The sequence below is a fragment of the Pygocentrus nattereri genome, chromosome 8 (genome assembly GCF_015220715.1).
Source record: "Pygocentrus nattereri isolate fPygNat1 chromosome 8, fPygNat1.pri, whole genome shotgun sequence".
NCBI classification, from domain to species: domain Eukaryota; kingdom Metazoa; phylum Chordata; class Actinopteri; order Characiformes; family Serrasalmidae; genus Pygocentrus; species Pygocentrus nattereri.
Genome location: NC_051218.1, coordinates 43,924,197 through 43,944,243, shown reverse-complemented (window position 1 = coordinate 43,944,243; position 20,047 = coordinate 43,924,197). Strand labels below are relative to the sequence as shown.

Here is a 20,047-nt window from a genome sequence, read left to right as displayed (position 1 = left end):
TATACAAACCACAAGGCTTGCCATTCTAGTCTTAATGCAATACCGCTGCTCTCCTCATTGCTTAATCCAATACATTTCGGGTTTCTGACAGACAAACAAAGCATTGCCAGAGGGGCATTTCTTAAGGTGCTGTCAAATTAGGAGCTTCCCGCACATGCTCCATTTCCCAGCTCCCATGTTCTCACAGAATCTTGGAAACCATTACGTTCCTTAAAGACACACTTTCGGAATACTTCAAAAAATTAATCCGACACTGCTGTCACAAGCCAAATGCTCCTGGGAGAGCAAGCTGAAGACTGAACTCCGAGACCATGTATAGCAGCTGCGCTGAAAAGGCCCACGGTTTAATTCAGTTTGATATACAGCTCTGCTTACATCTGTCTAGGAGCAAGAAAACGATGAGTTCTATTGTTGGCCCCAACTGTCTCTGCCAGTATATTTCACAAGTTCTGTATTCAGAATACAGAAATGAAGTATCTGTATCCAGTCCAAGTTTTTAGAAAACAGGTACCTTTTACATCTTTGGGAGAATACACTTAGAATACCTACCTGCTAAATTTTAAAAATATATATATCATCTTTGAATGAAACACCATCAACGCTTGTTTATTAACCATTTTAACCCTTGTGTGGTGTTCAGGTCTGTGGGACCCAATTTTAATGTTTACAAAAGGAAAGAATTATGCAATTTATTATTAATTCCACCTCAGATTCCTTGGCCTTTGCTCGTTTTCTGTAAAGAACATACAAAACAACCCATTTTCAGAGCTTCACTCTGTTCACCCTCCACACATTTATATTACACATGTGCTGCTGGGCTCAACCCATGGGGAGTAAAAGTGTGGAGGTGCTGTGTCCTTCACTCTGTTCTCCTCCTACATGGCCTGCTGTTAGTGTTCGTGTGTGTGTGAGGGTGGACAACATGGACAGGCTGCTGACTGGCTACAGCTGCTAAAGGAGAACCCTACACTGGATACTTGTGGTATTTTAAACATCTGGTATTTTTACATAAATTGTTATGGTTTAAAAAAATTAATAATGTGGTGGGCCCTCCAGACCACTGAATAACAAACACATCAACATCACACACAGGTTAAAATTAGCACAGTGTATAAAAATAGACTCTGAAGACGCTGAGGTTTCTGCTAAAGCCTGAGTAAACTGATAAATCATTGTGGTGAGTCAATTATTAACCTGAGTGTTAGAGAACTCTTTTGAGGGATGACTGAACTGAATAGTCTCCTCACTTATAGACATGTTCACAAGTGATGAGCTGAACTTTGGTACTGTAATGGACTTAGTTATCAAGGTCACAAGTTATCAAACAAAACCTTGTATCTCAATTTTTGTTGTTTTTCAGTTTTTTACAGTTTGTAAATGCCTGTTGATGAATGGAACAAAAGAAAATGTACTGGAAAAAAGTCTGATTACATTGACTTACATTGAAAAGTAAAGCATGTTTTTGTGTCTCCTGTGAAGTAATCATTTCGGAGATACAAGTCTTTGCTCTGACAGCAGTGACACATTTTATAGACAAATTAGCAAAAATGAATTATTTGAATATGGGAGCTTGATGGGTTAGGTCATGAAAGGGCATTGGGATTATATATATATATATATATATATATATATATATATATATATATATATATATAATAACAGTGACAATAACAATAACAGTGGTGGTGATAGGAACCAGACGTCCAGAGAGTTAAAGGTGAACTGATTTTCCAAAATCTCTGCATAATCAAATGGCTAAGATGTAAACAAAGTCATGAAGAGTGATTTGATCTGAAATGCTCTGTTGCAGAAAAACTTCCTGAGTCAGAATTTTCACAGTGGTGGCGATAGGAACCAGACGTCTGAAGCATTTAAAGCTTCTAGAAACTCCCTCACAGAACGTTATTATATTATAGTAACTGTGGCAGTGGGAATATGGGAGCAGCAGTGGACTGAAGCAGGCCATGGAAGGCAAAATAATGTTGAGAATTTTGTCATCATTCTTCATCATGGATTCATTTGAATAATAACCAAATTTTGAAACATATTAACTGAAGAATTACAATTTAAAAATGCATTATAATACACTAAGACTACATTTAGGACAGTGTATTCAGAATTCAGCCATCACCACTTTTGTGTTTTGCTCAACACTGTGGTTGTTAAATTGCATCTAGCAACTGCAGGCCTCATTTATTTTTTGACACTTCACAATCTGTAATTTAAGCAGACCACTCTAGCCTAGCAACTTCCCTAATTGGCAATTATAACAGTCTTTTTCAAACATTTAGAGATCAGCAACTGTTGTAATCTCTATAAAGTGCTTTGTCTACTACAAAAACAGCAAATGGAGAACCTCTCAGACCTTTCCAATTAAGCTCTGTAGGTGGAGACAGATGGAGATGAGAAGAGAAAGAAAGAGAGAGCAAAGGAAAGAGAGATGAGTATGTGCTGTGTGTTTCTGATATATGATCTCTTGACCTTGACATATAGCAAAGAAGACTTTTAGCAAGGTGCAAACTTCAGCTCTAAATTTGCCTCCTATATACAGCATATCTCACAGGGCAAAGTGTGAAATAGACATTTTCTCAGGCCCATAGAAGAATCCAGCATGGGGGTTAGATGGCTGCAGGTGGAGGCGATTTGTTAAGGCACTCCCACACTACACCCTGCCCAATTAGAGGTAGGGTCCTCAGCTTTGCCTGCTGATCATTAGCACTTACTCAACAGAGCAGCGTTGGAAAAACAACGATTATTCAGTTGCTGGTACAGTCTGTGGGGCATCCCTATCTTATTTCATCATTTTATTTTTTTCTTGAATTTTTTTTCTGCTTGAATTTCTGCTTAGATAAATCACTAAGATGTACACAGAGCAGTTCAGAGTGGTTTGATATGAATCACACTGTTCTCCAGAGACTTACAGATTCAGAATGGTTCACAGTGGTGGTGATAGGAACCAGACATCCAAAAAGTTAAAGGGGAACTGATTTTCCAAAATCTCTGCATAATCAAATGGCTAAGATGTAAAAAGTCACAAAGAGTGATTTGATCTGAAATGCTCTGTTGCAGAAAAACTTCCTGAGTCAGAATTTTCACAGTGGTGGTGATAGGAACCAGACGTCTGAAGCATTTAAAGCTTTGAAAAGGTCCCTCATAAAAAGTTATTACATTATATGGTTACGAAGATGTTGCCTGATGTCTGAGACATTGTCAATTTGAGACAAGGATTTGGCCTAATATATATATATGTGTGTGTGTGTGTGTGTGTGTGTGTGTGTGTGTGTATATATGTGTGTGTGTGTGTGTGTGTGTGTGTGTGTGTGTGTGTGTGTGTGTGTGTGTGTGTGTGTGTGTGTGTGTGTGTATTTTAAACCCATGGCCGAGGGGTTTATGCAGGGTTTTGCGAGGGAAAATAAACCCAAAAAGAAAACTTACTTATCTAGATTTACTGCTGTTACCAACCATATCTGTTATCAGCAACGTATATAAAAAATATCAGAACACACATGTAGGTTCACTGGTGGCTCTGAATAATAAATAAAAAAAGAATTTTTGTGTTATGTACAACACAATCCCTGATTCCTAGCAACACCAGTGTAAAAAATGACTGAATTACACAGAAATTCTGCTTTAAATGCCTCTAGAACACTATTTTATGATAGTTTTAAGACAAGATAAATCTCATTTTAATCCATTTATAGTGGAGAGGTATATGCATGGTGCTGTAAGGCAAAATATGTCCAAAGAAAACAGTATTTTTCCCACATTTACCACAATTTTACCATTATCAATGTTATATTAATAAACTCAGAGAACATATAGGTTCACTAGACATTTTGGATAGAAAATGTAATGGCCATATTTGTGCTGTAGACATCACAACCATTAGTTTCTTATGACTATAACTGTAAAGAAAATCAGAGTTGTTCATTTTTTCTACTGTAAAAATTTCCACACCAAACCGCTCTCAGTTATGCTCAAAGATTGAATTTTGAAGCATCAGTTTAAGAGACGCCTTTAAGAGATGCTGAACATATTTCTACTTCCATTAAATTACTTAACAGAAACATATTTTATATTCATTAACCTATTGAATGACCAATGGTGCATAAGAGCCATATGCAAGTGAAATAATATAGACTACAATGGCCACGTATGAATTATGTGTTATGTTTCTCCTCAACACAGAAACCAGGTCATTGTGTTTTATGTGGATGATTACATAAGCCTCCTACATATCATCTGTAATATATATTTCTTGGGGGGGGGGGGGACTTTATGCATAAAAAAAGGAGCGGCATCCCAAAATCTTATTAACGATACACACACCGCACCCTTTTATACGACATTCTTATTAATGGTGCACACACCCGCCCTGGCCTTCATGCTCCATCTCTTCAGAGGCTTCAAAAAAGCTGTAGACGCAGACCATGCACCTCAGACAGAATCCCATTACGTGTGTCCTGAGTGAGTTGCAATCATTTCTAATTTCTGTTTTCGGAAATAACAGGACGTTTTGAAACCGAAAACCCCACATGAAACAAAAACACACTGAAACAGCAGGCATGTGCTGTGCACAGCCAGAGAGGCCTGACAACCAGATCCACATCAAGTCCAATAATTCCTTTGGAGAGAAAGACAAGCGCCTGTGCGCACATGTATGTGTGTTTTCTCAGGCCGCACTGTGTTTGATTTGGCTCTAGCACCACTCATTAGTGAAGCCGTTATGGTGGGCAGGGGATTCTCAACTACCCAGCATTTTTCAGGCATGTACATGAACCACAGTGGAAGGGGCTAATTAACTAATTTAGGCCTTCCTTAGCTCGTCAAATGTAATGGCCCTCACTGTGCAGCCTTCCTCATTAGCAGCACTGGTTAGATGCAGGCCTCAGGCTAATGTCTCTATTGAATTTCATACAATGTAATAGTCCTCCAAAATAATGTATATATGCATTACTCTGGAAATTGAACCTGTAATGACAAGGTCTGTTTTGCTTTGCAAGGTTAAAAGAATTTCATGTGTAGCTTCTGGCCTTCATGAGATGCCTCCTTGCCTCACCAAAACAGCCTTAAACTAACATACATTTGTATTCAAAGTGCATATTTTATTCCTTTCTGAAGTGAGAAGAAGTAAACACAAGCTCTGTAGCAGAATGTCTGAATAAATTACATTTTATACAAATATTAATGCTCTGTAACGTGATTAAAAATACTTAAAAACTTAAGTAACTCGTTAGGCTTTTTGAATCTTGATTGACTCTATAGAGCTGGTTACGCAAGTCCAGAAGTGTAATTAGGATTTTTAGCTGAGGGTAATTCCAGAGCATAATAATAAAATAAATAATAAAATAAAATCTCAATAAAATCATACCTCTCAAAATCATAACACTCAACAACCATGTGCTGCTCTAAGCAGCAGGCTGATGATCTGAAAATGAAGCTCATTCATCACTATAAAGCATAAAAAGACAGGAAAGTGCTTCCAGCTCATAATTTTAGACCGACCTAAATGTCGTTGTGAAATGGCAGTTAAAGGGAAATGTGGAAAGCAAGATCTGGAAGTCTAAGAAAACTCTCAGGATCAGCTGCTTCTATGCCGGCCAGAAAGGCAAAGCAAAACCCCCATATGGCAGCAAAGTCCTGCTGAAAGGTTTAGATAACCCAGGAGTGGTGGGGCACCATTCAATTGGACAGCACTGCTTGTAGAAACAGCCATGATTGAAAGACTTATCAGAAGGAAATCTTACCTGTTAGCTCTTTATAAAAGCCAATGACTAAATTATGCAAGACATCATCTTGATAAGCCAGAGGTATTTGGGAAATGTGCTGGGGCATGGGGATGGATCTATTATGCTTTGGTTTGTGTGGTCGCCAGAGGCACAAGAAACACTGTAGGCCTAGTCGGAAGGATGGATTTCACTAAATATCAGCAAATTTTGGAAGCAAATGTGACACAGTCAGCCAAAGAACTGGAACGGAAAAGAGGCTGGCTTTGACAACTGTACAATGATCCAAAACATACCTTAAAATCCATCATGAAATACTTTAAGGAAACCAAATGAAGCTTTTGGAATGGCCCTCTCCATCCCCTGACACGAATATCATTGAAATCTGTGGGTAGACCTCAAACATGCCATGCATGCAAGATAGCCCAAGAAGGAAGAGTGGGTAAAAATTCCTAGAACAAGAATGAAAAGACTAGCTGGCTACAAAAAGCATTTGCAAGCTCTGCTATTTGGCCAACTGGTTGTAATAAATACTGATAGTCAGGTGTCCAAGCTTTTGCATACCTTACCTTATACTGAAACATGTCCAAACATCCAAAATGCTGTATGTTTCTCCTGTACACAAATCAGCTAGACTTGTCCGGTACACTGCAGAAAACTTGGCAGGTGCTTTCGTTTCTCCGTGTCGTCTATCAATACCTTTGCACTTGTACTTTGAGCTGTTCTAAAGCAGGTAACTCCCATTATTCCCTAAACACAGAACATATGAATTCCCTAAAATAATGACCTCAGCACAGTCCCTTTTCATTTTCATCAAAGTAAGAGTTACATATGTGGACTGTTCACTGTGGACATTCGTCTTCTTTGCGTGTTTATTCTCACCATTTCAGTGAAAAATACTGGATAAAATGGAGATTAGGAAAGCTGCCCAAGACCCCACAACTGCGAAGAATAACAGTGACTTAAGTGAGAGCCTCAATATTATTGTAGGCTCCGCTTGTTTCTCTACACCTCCAGGCGTTCACCCCTTGACCTTGGAGAAATGGTCCTTTTGAGCGGCTGTAATGGAGTACATATTTTTAAAAGCCTGTCCACAAGCAGCGCAGCTTACTGGCTCAAAAACACCATTCACCTCCCCCTTACTGTAAACTTTCCCTGAGATATCCAGCAGGTTTAATTTAAAACACTCCATGATGTCTGGTTTTTAGCTGTGAATTATGTTATTTATTGTTATTATTCATATCATTATAAAATGACTAGAACTTATGGGCATCAATGTTTTCATTTACAATTTCCATTTAATATTAAAACATAGGCCACATATAAATTTAGAGATTGGATCACAGCGGCATTTCGGGACAAACTGATGACTTTCTAAATCTTAGATCCAGATACAGTAAACAATGATAATGTGCTGCCCTGTCCTGTTTATTGTGCCTAATTTCTGTTTTATTTATCGTATTTCTTGTATCGTCTTACGTCTGCATGTTTGCACTTTGTACTGTATTATTTTGTTCCATGTGGCACCTTGTTGGTCCTGGAGGAACGTAATTTCGCTCCACCGTGTATTTGTAAATAAATGTAATGACAAGAACAGCCACTTGACTTGATGTTAGAATTTTCCAACAGAATATCCAATTTAACAATTAAAAAAAATAATAAATTAATAAACCTGGAAGGATACGCAGCTTAGAAAATGTGTGTGTGTGTGTGTGTGTGTGTGTGTGTGTGGGTGTGTGTGTGTTAATAACTTTTATAAAAGTTTCAAATTTAAATCATAATGAAAAACTGCAATAACCACTGATTGATGTCATACACCCTCAAAAATAAAGATACCAAAAAAGATTCTTTTCACATGATGCCATAGACTAACCACTTTTGGTTCCTCAAAGAACCTCTCAGTGGATAGAAGAGACTATTAGAGGTATTGGGTCAAATGTCCTGTTATCGTTAGGCTTTTTGACTCTTGATTGACTCTTTAGAGCTGGTTACGCAAGTCCAGATATTTAATTAGGATTTTTAGCTGATGTTAATTCCAGAGAGTAATAATAAAATAAATCTTCTTCTTCTTCTGCTCCCTTTAGGGGTCGCCACAGCGGATCATCTGCCTCCATCTTGCCCTGTCCACTGCCTCCTCTACTTTCACACCAACCATCTCCATGTCCACCTTCACTTCATCCATAAACCTTCTCTGAGGTCTACCTCTTCTCCTTCTACCCGGCAGCTCCATCTCCAACATTCTTTGACCAATATCTCCACTATTCCTCCTCAACACATGTCCAAACCATCTCAACCTGGCCTCTCTGGCTTTATCTCCAAACTGCTCCACCTTCCCTCTGATCTGCTCATTTCTAATCTTGTCCAGCCTGGTCACTCCCAACGAAAATCTCAGCATCTTCATCTCCGCCACCTCCAGCTCTGCCTCCTGTCTTTTAGACAGAGCCACAGTCTCCAAATCATCCATCATAGCAGGACACACTGCTGTCTTATAAACCTTCCCTTTCACTCTTGCTGCTATCCTTCTGTCACACATCAGCCCTGACACCCGTCTCCACCCACTCCATCCTGCCTGCACCCTCTTCTTCACCTCTTTTCTACACTGTCCATTGTTCTGGATGGTTGACCCAAGATATTTGAAGTCATAATAATAAATAAGTAATAATAAAATAAATAATAAAATAAAATTGAAAAAAATAACACCTTGTATTAACACTCAGTAACCATGTGCTGCTCTAAGCAGCAGGCTGAGGATCTGAAAATGAAGCTCATTCATCAATACAAAGCATGAAAAGACACCAAAGTGCTTCCAGCCCGTAATTTTAGACCGACCTAAATGTTGTTGAGAAATGGCAGTTAAAGGGAAATATGGAAAGCAAGATCTGGACGTCTAAGAAAACTCTCAGGATTAGCTGCTCCAACTATCAATACCTTTGCAATCACTACAAAGCATAAAAAGACATCAAAGTGCTTCCAGCTCATAATTTTAGACTGACCTAAAGGTCATTGAGAAATGGCAGTTAAAGGGAAATGTGGAAAGCAAGATCTGGAAGTCTAAGAAAACTCTCAGGATTAGCTGCTTCTATGCCGGCCAGAAAGGCAAAGCAAAACCCCCATATGGCAGCAAAGTCCTGCTGAAAGGTTTAGATAACCCAGGAGTGGTGATGTACCACCCTACTGTGTACTTGTACATAGATGGAACGACAAAGCTCTTGAAACCCGGAAGGATAAGTGGCTTACATGCCATAGACTAACCACTTTTGGCTCCCCAAAGAACCTCTCAGTGGATGGCTCTTTAGAGAACCGATTTTGCAAATGAGATGTGTGAGTGTGCAGAACATTTTCAAAGTATAACATGTAGCCCTAATAACACTAGAAGTGTTTGGATACCTATGATTCATTGAATGATTCTACCATTTTCATAAATGCAGTTATTCGCTTTCATCTCACTATTTTTCAATAAAAACATATGGTAAGCATAATTTTCTCCACTCGTTCATGTTCACCACTTTGCAGCTTCTGAAAGAGCCTCTTCTGTGGTGAAGGTGGCCGAGAGAAGGACTCTGCTCTCCATTATGGAGGATGATGCTTTCACAGAGCTGCTCAACCGACAAACTCAGGAGATCAGGCTAAATTACAGGTTTATTTTCATCTGGACAACTTACTGTACATACTGTATATCTGGACACTCCACACCTAGACACTTCATTTTAGTACCAATATCTGCACATATTTATTCAGTATTGTCACTGAATGCTGTTACCTGAGCCACCTCATACATTTATTATTGCACTGCCTTTTTATATCTCAGGTTATAGATCTCATTGTATATTTTTGTATATCCCTAGTTGTATATATGCTTGTAGATAGTTTTTTGGATTGTATCACCCTTATTATTATTACTGTCTTGTGTGACTGATACTGGCTGAATTTCCTTTGGGATCAAAAAAACTGTCTGTCTGTCTGTCTGTCTGTCTGTCTGTCTGTCTATTGGCTCAAATATCCTCTTAACTCTTGCCACTTCGTTCATGAAACTGTCTGTTTCTTCATACAAATTTGCTGCACTTCAGTTTCTGAATTTCACTTTTTTTAAATGATTAAAATTATTGCGGTTGTTTTTATTGTTGTTGTTTTTAATGTTTTCTGCCTTTGACATGAAAAGACAGTGTTTCCTGTCCAGCAGTGCTCTCAGGGGTGCAGCTCAAGGCCTAGGCCTTGAAGTGCCACTGCTCCATCTGTCACATCCTGAGGTCAGAAAACACACGACGGAGCATCCCGTTCACCGGAAGGAAACAGAACCATGTCACTCGCCGCCATGCACTGCCAAGAACCAGATATACCTGACTGATCGTCTCTCCCCTGCTGTTTCCAGGACGTTCACTTGATTTTTGTCTGCCTCATCAAGTCAGGTAGCCTGTGTAATGAAAGCAGTCTGCTAACAATGAGCTGACATCCAAATTAAAAATTGGAATCCAATAGTGAGCTTTGGGCTCTACGCTGTGCCAAAATGGCTTTTAGTCTAGTTTCGATCTAACAGGTAGCAAATGAAAGTATTGATTTGACTGAGATGTGATTTGGCAGGTCTCAGAAGTATTAGATGGATGACAAAGAAACTTAAATAGCAGTAACGAATGCCTCTGACCCTTCGGAGGCCGCATTTGTCCACCAGCCGATGGAATTCCGAATGATTCCAAGCCCTGAGTTTGACACAAATCGCTGCTCTCAGTGACAAACTACACCATTTTCAGACCTTGCTGCTTTCAGTTTGTAGTTTATGTTCAGAAGCGAACAATCATTTGCGCTCCATGGACTCGCACACCTAATCTCCAGCCAAGCCGAACTTCAGCAGTTAAGTCACTGGGCGCAGAAGCTCCATGTCAAATGAATCTGACAAAAGGCGGAGTAATGGAATGTTAATGGGCTGTTTAAATCCTCACTCCTCTCCGTGCTTAAAGGCAGGCAGCCTGACCCCTGGGGAAGCAGCACAGTCGCCCAAGCTTGCGACACCCGCCAAAAAGGCAGGGGCTGTGCCACATCCTGTCCGACACACCCCCCCAGGAGGACAGTAAAGTAGTTTGGGGGCACAAGGCCCACCGTTCCGTTTGTGTGACCCCTCGCAGGGAGCAAGAGGAAAGAGGATGTTGAGGCACTTGCCTGCTCACACAGATAACACCGCTTTATCCTTGCCATTTTGGGCATCCGGGATGCCACCCCCCCAGGTGGACACCCTCCAAATCATGTCTCGTTTGTACAACTGAGGGAAAACAGAGTAAGATGATTTTTGATGAGTGCTGATCTATTGCAAAGTTTAGCTTTGTGCTCATCTTCCACATTCACAGGCAGCATTAGAGTACAGTTACAATCAGTTTTTGCACACATTTGCACTGTTAATGATATTTCTGATTAAAAAAAGTCGCTTCTTCATATATGTAGAAACATTTGAGAAATTTGAATATGGCACTTTTACATGGGTCTCTTAAGTGATGCATTTCAATTTGAAATAACAGTTTTTTTTGAAGAAAACATTGGATCTTAATGCTTCAGTATCAGGTTCTGGAAAGAAAAAAAGGTATTGAGCCATCTGTAAAACACTGAAGTGACTCATTGTCTCTTTTATTGCGCCAGTGTGGGTGGGGAGAGTGCCTGTTGTTTTTTTTGTCAGTTAGGGAGGAAGGAGAGTAGGGAGTAAATCACCACTGACCATCTTCCTGTCATCTCACAGAGCTCGGACACAGCGACAGGCAGGGCGCCGTGATCTGCATTCAGATGACTACATTCCGGAGAAAACGCCCATCAGCTGAACAGTGAGCATGACAGGCATGAATGCTAGGGACGTGCCATCTTAATAATTAGGAATTTTTGCTGAAATTTTATACATATATACAAATATATATATATATATATATATATTATATATATATATATATATAGAGACACACACACACACACACTATATATATATATATATATATATATAGATAGATAGATATAGATATATAGATAGATATATATAGATACACACACACACACATTCTAGTTTCAAATCTGACACAAGCACAAAAAAGGAACTGTAACAGCAAGATGGAGCATTTTGACTTTTGTATTTATTACTGATTTTTTGCTACTTACATGGAAAGCTATGGTAATACAGAAAGTCATCCAGCATAGATGTTTCAGATCGATTACAGTTTTGACGAGCGCCTTTTAGAAATCAACATGTATGTACAGTTTATTTACAGCTCCTCCAGCATTCCTGATTTTTTTCAGCGTTGCTTGATTCCAAGAGAAAAATGCTCGAGAGCAGGTGCGAATAAAATCTTATATATATAAAAAACTTGTGTTGTTGTTTTCACTGAGCCGAAATCTTAGCTCAGGGTCATGTTGGCCGTGCAATGTGGAACGTTTTGCGATAACACTTCGCTTCATCAATGTCAATTATCTGAGCAAAATCTTGTCTTTGGGCAGCTGCTCGCATCTGGTAGGAAAACAGGATGAGAGTAAATAACAGACTGATCTTTTTTCATACGTGTGTTGTCAGAGTAGTGTACATGAAATGTTGGCTAAGCAGTAATAACACGCCAACGACAGCCATTTGGACTGTTACCAAATCAAGAAGGCCAAGTGTGGTGTCTTCTCTATGTCTGCCCACAGGTCCTTATACAAGGCACAGGGAGTGCAATGTGATATAAATCAAATTGGCATACTTAGACTGAGGCCCAGACTTAGGCTATGTTCACATTACATGGTTGAAGTGGCACAAATCTGATTTTTTGCCTAAATGTGTCACAGATCTGTTTTTTTACAGTTATCTGAACAAAAAGCTAAGCGTTTAAAAACAAATATAAACTATTTCTATCTTTGAACCTGCACACCACTGAGGTCTAGTGTTTCCAGCATGTCGGCAGGTCTGTTTATAGATATGACAGCTATGGTTCACTTTCAAACACAACTGTGAACTGCTAAGGCACATTAATATTAACCAAGAAGGCGGATTGCCTTACAAACTAAAAATATGCAGACATTAACTGCAACTGTGTTTTATGTTGAGGCCTGTATATCGCTGTTGTCGGAAGAAAACCTCATATCTCCAAAATGGTAACTTTACAGGAGAACGAAAAAACCTGCTTTACTTTTAATGTAAATCAATGGAACCAGACGTCTTTCCAAGTCATTTTGGGTCATTTCGTTTGGGCCATTCCTCATGAAATTTACACACAATGTAAAGAACAACAGGTATTTTCAAATTATGTCAAAAACTGAAATGACAAAAATAGAGATATGAGGTTTTCTTCTGACAACAACGGAACGCTTGGCACTATATGATTGAGCGGAAATGTGCAGCGTAACTAAGCTGACAATGATTAATGATTTATTTTTCAGATCTGAGCGAATAAGGCTTATAGTGTGAACACAGCCTTACTGAAATACAACAGCTCATCCGCTTGCAGGCCGTTTAGAGAGAATATATGGGAAAATGGAGGAGATGTATAGGCTGGGGTTGCTGGCCAGGCTCGCTCAGGCATGTACTGAAGAATGGAAAAGCCTTTTCTTTCGGCCCATTGGAGAAAGAGTAGAGCAGACGCATGTCATCTGCATTGTAGAAGGAAACCATATGCACCTCAAAGTCTATAAAAATCCCGATCCTCTGTGGCCGGGAGGATATGGGCAGCGGGGTCCAGGGCTGGGTCCCTGCCGAGTAATTGCAGCCGTTACGCAGGCGGAGGGTCCAGTAACCGTTCTCAGGGCACAGCTTGACACGGGCCTGCCGATCAACTGTTTCTAGTGCGACACCCAGGTCCCATTTGGGCTTGGTGCCAACACCCACCTCCCAGTAATACCTGCCTGTTTGGAAGCCTTGGGTCGCAAGAACATTAACACACTGAACAAAGCGCTTTGGGTTGCGCCTGTAGGTCAGCATGGCTTCATTCTCAACCACTTGGGTTCGGTCTCGAGAGAGCTGAAGGCTTGGATGGACTGTGTCCTCATCGAAGGTCAAAGGTAGTGGGCCTGTGGATGAAAACCAGAACTGAAAATGATGAATCAATAATAAAACAATATTATGATCATAAAGAGTGAAATACGTAGCTTCAGTAAGGATTTACCACAGTAACTACCTGGTCTTAAACTCTTAAACATTTTTCGCCACATGGTGTACTGAAGAGGAATTATGTATTTACTGCGAAATGCATCAATATCCTGTCTTCTGACCTGTAACTGTGGTCTGAAACAGAAACAAATCAGAAAAATCACAGTTCATGTATAAACAGCCATGTTAACCCTCTACTGCATGCATTAGGAGAGCATTTAAAAATTTACAAAATCTACAAATTAGATTCACTTTTCTTGCATAAAACCGACCTGATTATTAAATTTAAAAAATGTTTAAACAATAAAGTGTGCAGGGCTCCTTTTGGAGTATGTTGCCCTGAGGCAACATTGTTTAACAGTGGGAAGACATGATATAGACCCATGTTCCCTGAAGTGGTGAGATCTGGCTTTGTGACTGGCTTAATCCATTCCACTGTTGCTTCTAGGCGACAAACATACTTCTGCAAAATCCCATAACAAAAAAATATATATACTGAATGTTAAAAAGAGGTTTAGAAGTGTCCACTAAGAGACAGTATTACCAAGTCCATGGTTTTTATTGACTTATTCAAACTCTTCCCTTTATTGTTAACCATTGTCATTCTTGTTAAATATCGTTGCTGTGCAAAGAAAAACAAGTATCTCCAAAATTATAACTTTATAGGAGAGGGCAAAAACCTTCTTTACTTTCAATATATGTTTATTGAAAGAGATTTCATCATAAGCACTTTTGGAGCAGTTCTATTGGTCCAATCATCTTGAATTTTTTTGCATATTGTAAAGGACAGCTGCTGAGCACAAATGATGCAGAGAAGTAAAAATTGCAAAAAAAAAGAAAATACATGGTTTTCACTGAGCAGCAACGATATGCATAAAGTTAGCGTAAAGTAAGGAAAAAGGGGTTTGTTGCCTAGAGGCAACGTTGTGCAGCAGACGTTTAATGTATAAGGAAAAGTATGCTAAGGAAAAGGACTAAAAGGCTTAGCACAAAGCCCAAAACCTGGAATAGCCTTGTTTAAGAAGAAAACAGAATTCAGCTTCAAGCACCTCAAGGGGTCTAATCTGAAAGTAGCTTTAAGAACGAGACAGGCCACACCACTATGAGAGGTGTAATAGACTTCAATTACCACTGACCTGGAATTGAATTCAGGCAGCTGAAAGGAAAGAGAGAGAGAGAGAGAGAGAGAAAACATTATCAACATGAAGGATATATTTCAGAGACTCCATAAAAGAGGAATTCTGCACTAAGGGGACTGCTGCTGAGGCACCACTCCATCTGTTAGCCAGCACTGGAGCAGATGCTCTGATCTGCGCAGTACTCAAATCAATAGTTCTGCTACTGTGTGAAATGTAAATTAGATGATGGCAGTCGCCGCACATTACTAATGTTTCATTCCTAGTTTTACCCCAACAGCATTTTCTGTAAGCATAAATATGAAATTCAAAATGTTGGCTCCACAGAAAATGGAGGTGGAAGAAAAATTACAACTTTGTTTAAAGGGGGGGGGGGGTTCAAAGCCACGACTGCAAGAGTGGCAGATTCCCAGTCAGCACACCCCAGCAGCAATAATGGAAATGGCTTGTCACCTCCACCAGTGCGCTGCAGCTGACAGAGCTGGCCGCCTGCTGGATCGCGCTCAGGTTCTGCTCCAGCTCCTGGACAGCTGCATGCAGGGACTCCAGGTGGCGCCCCAGGCTCTGCACCAGCACCTCCTGATCCCTCCGCATTTGCTGCAGCACAGCCGCCTCCTCTACCTGCAGGAAGTGGTGCAGGGCCTGGAAGTCGCTGCGTACGCGGTCCTGGAGCTCAGCTCCTACTTTCTGTGAAAGGCAGAGTGGGATTGACTTCAGAATGAGATACACTGCATGTGGAAATTTCTCCTTCTAGACTTCACCTACTTTTATTGTGTCCATCTGCTTCTCTTCCTCCCGGATCATGGTGATTATTTCTTCTTTCCGCAGCTTCTGGGAGTCCAAGTGGTCTTTGAGCCTCTTCTGAAAAAATGACATTAATAACCATGTAAATATTTCTGTGATTACTATACTAATATATTACTACGATGTATATCACATGGCATTATATTTCAACAAAAGAATCATTTTGGGTTGACTAACTGAGTTGCTTGATATTTGCTGGCCAAACCGATCAGGCAGAACATCATGAGCACCTCCTTGTTTCTGCGCTCATTGTCCATTTTATCAGCTCCACTTGCTGTATAACTGTAGTCCATCTGTTTCTCTGATACTCTGTTACCCTGTTCTTCAGTGGTCAGGACCCCCATGGACCCTCACAGAGCAGGTACTGTGGATCATTCTCAGCACTGCAGTAACACTGACATGGTGGTGGTGTAAAAGTGTGTTTTGTGCTGGTACGAGCGGATCAGACACAGCAGTCCTGCTTGAGTTTGAACTACAAAGTGCACCTAAATAGTAAGTGGAGCGTAGAAACAAGGAGGTGGTCATAATGTTATGCCTGACTGGTATACATTAATCTGTTATATCTATATCCATATAATACCTCCTACAGTCAACACTGATAATAGGTATTACATGAAACAAAGCAGACAATCTAACTTTGATTTACTTTGTGTGTCATAAAGGTACAGAGAGAATGAGAAAACGGACAACAACAAAAAGTTAATAATAAAAGCCAACATCAATAAACAGATAACACGTAAGCATTCTCCTTAAACATCATGGGCATGTCATGTGCCAAGAATTGGTCTTGTGATAGCAACAAAATACAGAGAAGGAAAGCTTCCTGAATTTTTTAGGGCAATCAGATTGTCACTTAAAACTGCCGAGCACAAAGCTGTATACCATATTCAAAATACAACAAACAAAATTTTAATTAGCAAACTATAAGTCATTTTTGAGGTTCTATAATCAAGATGTACTCTAACGACCTGACTTTTTGCCTCAAAGTACTAGTCCTAGCTATGATAAATGTACATTTTCTATTATTATTATTATAATTACTGTATTATATATTATTTCTTAGCTCAATGTATCAATAACTCAACTCATAAATAATACAATGGATCACCACTGAAAATAATTATAAGGCCATGTAAGGACACAGACACTGAAAAACACTTGCCTGCAAACCAGTGATCCCAAACCATGGTTCTGGAGTAATACTGCCTGTGTATTAGAAAATATCATTTCAATGGATTATGGTTCAGTTATGTTCCCTGACTAAAGGTACTGAGATGTACCTTGAGGGTCCCACCCCAGTGACCAGAGGGTCACTGAACCAGTGACAGTTTAGTACCTTTATGTCTGAGAGCGTGACCCAACAAGCCAGCTAATTAACACCCCTTCCTGAGCAGCAAGGCAGGAGTAATCCAGGATCAGGGTTAGGGACCAGTTGTCAAGCAAGAAAAAACCCAGTGCTCACCTCTAAACTTTTCAGATAACCAGCTGAAGAACTTGCTTTGACCTTTTCGACCAGGCCGGCCACAAGATAGTTGGTCTGGAAGCTTTTGTTGGGGAACTCCTGCCGGCACTGAGGACACAACGCTGGGCCCCTGAGGCTCCTCCAGTAGGCAGTGATGCAGCGCTTACAGAAGTGGTGCATGCAGCCCAGCATCACTGGCTCAGTGAACAGGTCATAGCAGATGGCGCAGGTGAGGTCTTCCCTCAGGGTGGTCTTACTCACCGTGCTGCTGCTGCTGGACGCCATTGGGAAAGACTGGAACTCTTGACTTTCACTTCCACTTTTTATCACTCCTTAGTCAGGCGGTATGAGGCAAACATCACAGTGTCAGCATTTTTGGAAATTTCATATCTACTTCTGCATGTAATAACTATATGATATACTTCGCTGCCTATTTCAATCTTTCCCTATAACAAACAACCGAACTGCAGCTCAGCTCAGCTCAGCTCAGCTCAGCACGACACAAAGCCAAAGGACTTTGGCCGAGAAGTAAACAAGGTTTAGCTGCGCTGTGTGTGCAAGTAAAGACATTATCTAGCTAGCTTTCGAATATTTAGACCATATTGTTACCTATATCGAAATAAACGAATCCGGTACAAGTTTCGAGAACAAATAAACGGTGAATAAAATACTGAAAGGCTTGGTAAACTTGACGATGAGGACGCTTGCGCTAGCAGCGTAGAGCAGCACACAGACAGCAGCCCCTACGATAGTAAACATCACAGGGCTACGCGGCTACGCTGGGCGAGTGCGCAGCTAGAAAGGGGGAAAAGGAGACGTTTAAAAGAGTGTGTTGTTATTAACGGACTACCTGCCGTCGCCGTGTCCTGTCTGGGGTCTCTGGTCCGGAGCACCTGGGTTCAAAACGCCATGACGGTTGAACGCCTCGTCGCTCTGCTGGAAACCCCGGAAGACCGACCGACTGAGCGCCTTGGGCTCGGCTGTGTTACGTAACGTTAGCTCGGGAGAGAAGTTCTCAGCCCATCAGGCCGCAGCAGAGCTGACCTGGTCATTTTCTCTAGAACGAAGCATTTCACACGAAACCACTCGGAATGGCTTCGTGTACATCTCAGCCATTAAGTTATGCTACGCCTGGTGTGTGTGTGTGTGTGTGTGGGGGGGGGGGGGGGGGGGGGGGGTTCTGGATGCTGTACAGAGGAGGACAGAGGTGGACAAAGTACACAAACCATGCACTTGAGTTAAAGCAGAGACACCAGAAGTAAAATATCACTCCAGTAGAAGTAGAAGTTCCTCCCTTTAGACCTCCACTTGAGTAAAAGTACTAAAGTATTTCCCCTCAAATGTACTTAAGTATCGAAAGTAAAAGTACTTAAAGTTTAAGTTTAATTAAAGCTGGCTTTAAACTCAACCTGTAGGTCTATGTTCATAAACATAAACCAGCCCAAACTAATTCACTATAAAATGAAATGGTGTTTGTATGAATTCAGAAAAAAGCCCTGTCAGTCACGACTGCATATGTGGACATATTTCTATCACCTGATGACAGCTGGGATAGGCTCCAGCACCCCTTGAGACCCAGGAGAAGTGGCTTTGAATGGCATTAATTAAAAATTAAATAAAAATCTTTTTTCCTCTGGCCCACAGATTTGAGGAGATTTTTAAATGTGGCCCTTTTACTGGTTGAGTTTGGCACCCCTGATGTAAGGCAACCAACCAAAATAGAGGCCATTTACATATTGTTAGAAATTTGCTGAGGCAAAAAATACATGAGTGAAAACATCCAAAACTCTCCATGGATTTGATAGATTTAACTCATTTAACAAAAGCAGATTTTACGGTGCATAAAATGAATGATAATGCAGATGCACAGAGTTAATGGGACGATAAAAGTTGACAAATGATGAAAATATTGCAAAAAGAGCGAGCTGTTGGTCTGAGGAATCTCCAGAGCGTGGAGTCTGATGCAGATCCCCAGGTTATTGTTTACTCATTTTCATGATTTACTTTTAGCTGTTATCTCTACTTTTTGTGATGTTTTTACTATGAACTGGCAGAGAAAAGATGATGTCGGCCTTTTCTTTTGAGAGATTTTTTAAATCACGTTTTTCTGCTGTTGTCCCTTTTTTGACACTGGTGGCATCAGCTGTCTTTTAATGAGGGGTCTGCTGGGATAGCAGCATCTCAACTGCAGACAAGAAGAGACTTGACAGACTCATTACAAGCCCCCTAGACTCAGTGCAGGTGGTGAGAAACAAGAGAATGTTAGCCACCCCTTGCATGAGAGCAGCATTGGGCATCTCCTTCAGTGACAGGCTACTTCACCCCTTGTGGCCATCACAGGTCCTTCCTACCTGCTGCCGTTAGACTGTACAACCAGCACAACTCCCAGCAGAACCACCCCCTCCATCCCATATTAGACCTCACACACCTACAGAACATAAACTTCTGACCATTTTTTGACCGTTCTTCCAGAAGCGCATTTGTGAGGTCAGACACTGATGTTGGACGAGAAGGCCTGGCTCACAGTCTCCCCTCTAATTCAGCCCAAAGGTGTTCTATGGGGTTGAGGTCAGGATTCTGTGCAGGCCAGTCAAGTTCTTCCACACCAAACTGGCTCATCCGTGTCTTTATGGACCTGCTTTGTGCACTGGTGTGCAGTCATGTTGGAACAGGAAGGGGCCGTCCCCAAACTGTTCCCACAAATTGGGGAGCATGAAATTGTCCAAAATCTCTTGGTGCTGAAGCTTTAAGAGTTCCTTTCACTGGAACTAAGGGGCCAAGCCCAACTCCTGAAAAACAACCCCACACCATGATCCCTCCTCCACCAAACTTTACA

General features: G+C 40.8%; 1 protein-coding gene across 1 annotated transcript; it reads right to left on the bottom strand.

Moving 5' to 3' along the window:
* Positions 1-12,900: 12,900 nt before the first annotated feature.
* On the bottom strand, positions 12,901-18,340 carry trim105 (tripartite motif containing 105). The gene is made up of 7 exons (XM_017712506.2): positions 18,062-18,340; positions 17,212-17,543; positions 15,711-15,806; positions 15,399-15,632; positions 14,946-14,965; positions 13,838-13,944; positions 12,901-13,730 (listed from the first exon to the last, which is right to left on the bottom strand). The coding sequence occupies exons 2-7, from the start codon at positions 17,494-17,496 to the stop codon at positions 13,177-13,179; spliced, it is 1,296 nt and encodes a 431-aa protein (XP_017567995.1). The 5' UTR covers positions 17,497-17,543; positions 18,062-18,340; the 3' UTR covers positions 12,901-13,176.
* Between the last annotated feature and the right edge of the window lie 1,707 nt (positions 18,341-20,047).

Coding starts and splice junctions, on each gene's coding strand:
- trim105 (XM_017712506.2), bottom strand. CDS start 17,496: ATGGCGTCCAGCAGCAGCAGCACGGTGAGTAAGACCACCCTGAGGGAA. Junction 14,966..15,398: donor GCTGCAGCGCACTGGTGGAG/GTGACAAGCCAT, acceptor CTTTCCTTTCAG/CTGCCTGAATTCAATTCCAG. Junction 13,731..13,837: donor GTTTAAGAGTTTAAGACCAG/GTAGTTACTGTG, acceptor TTTCATCCACAG/GCCCACTACCTTTGACCTTC.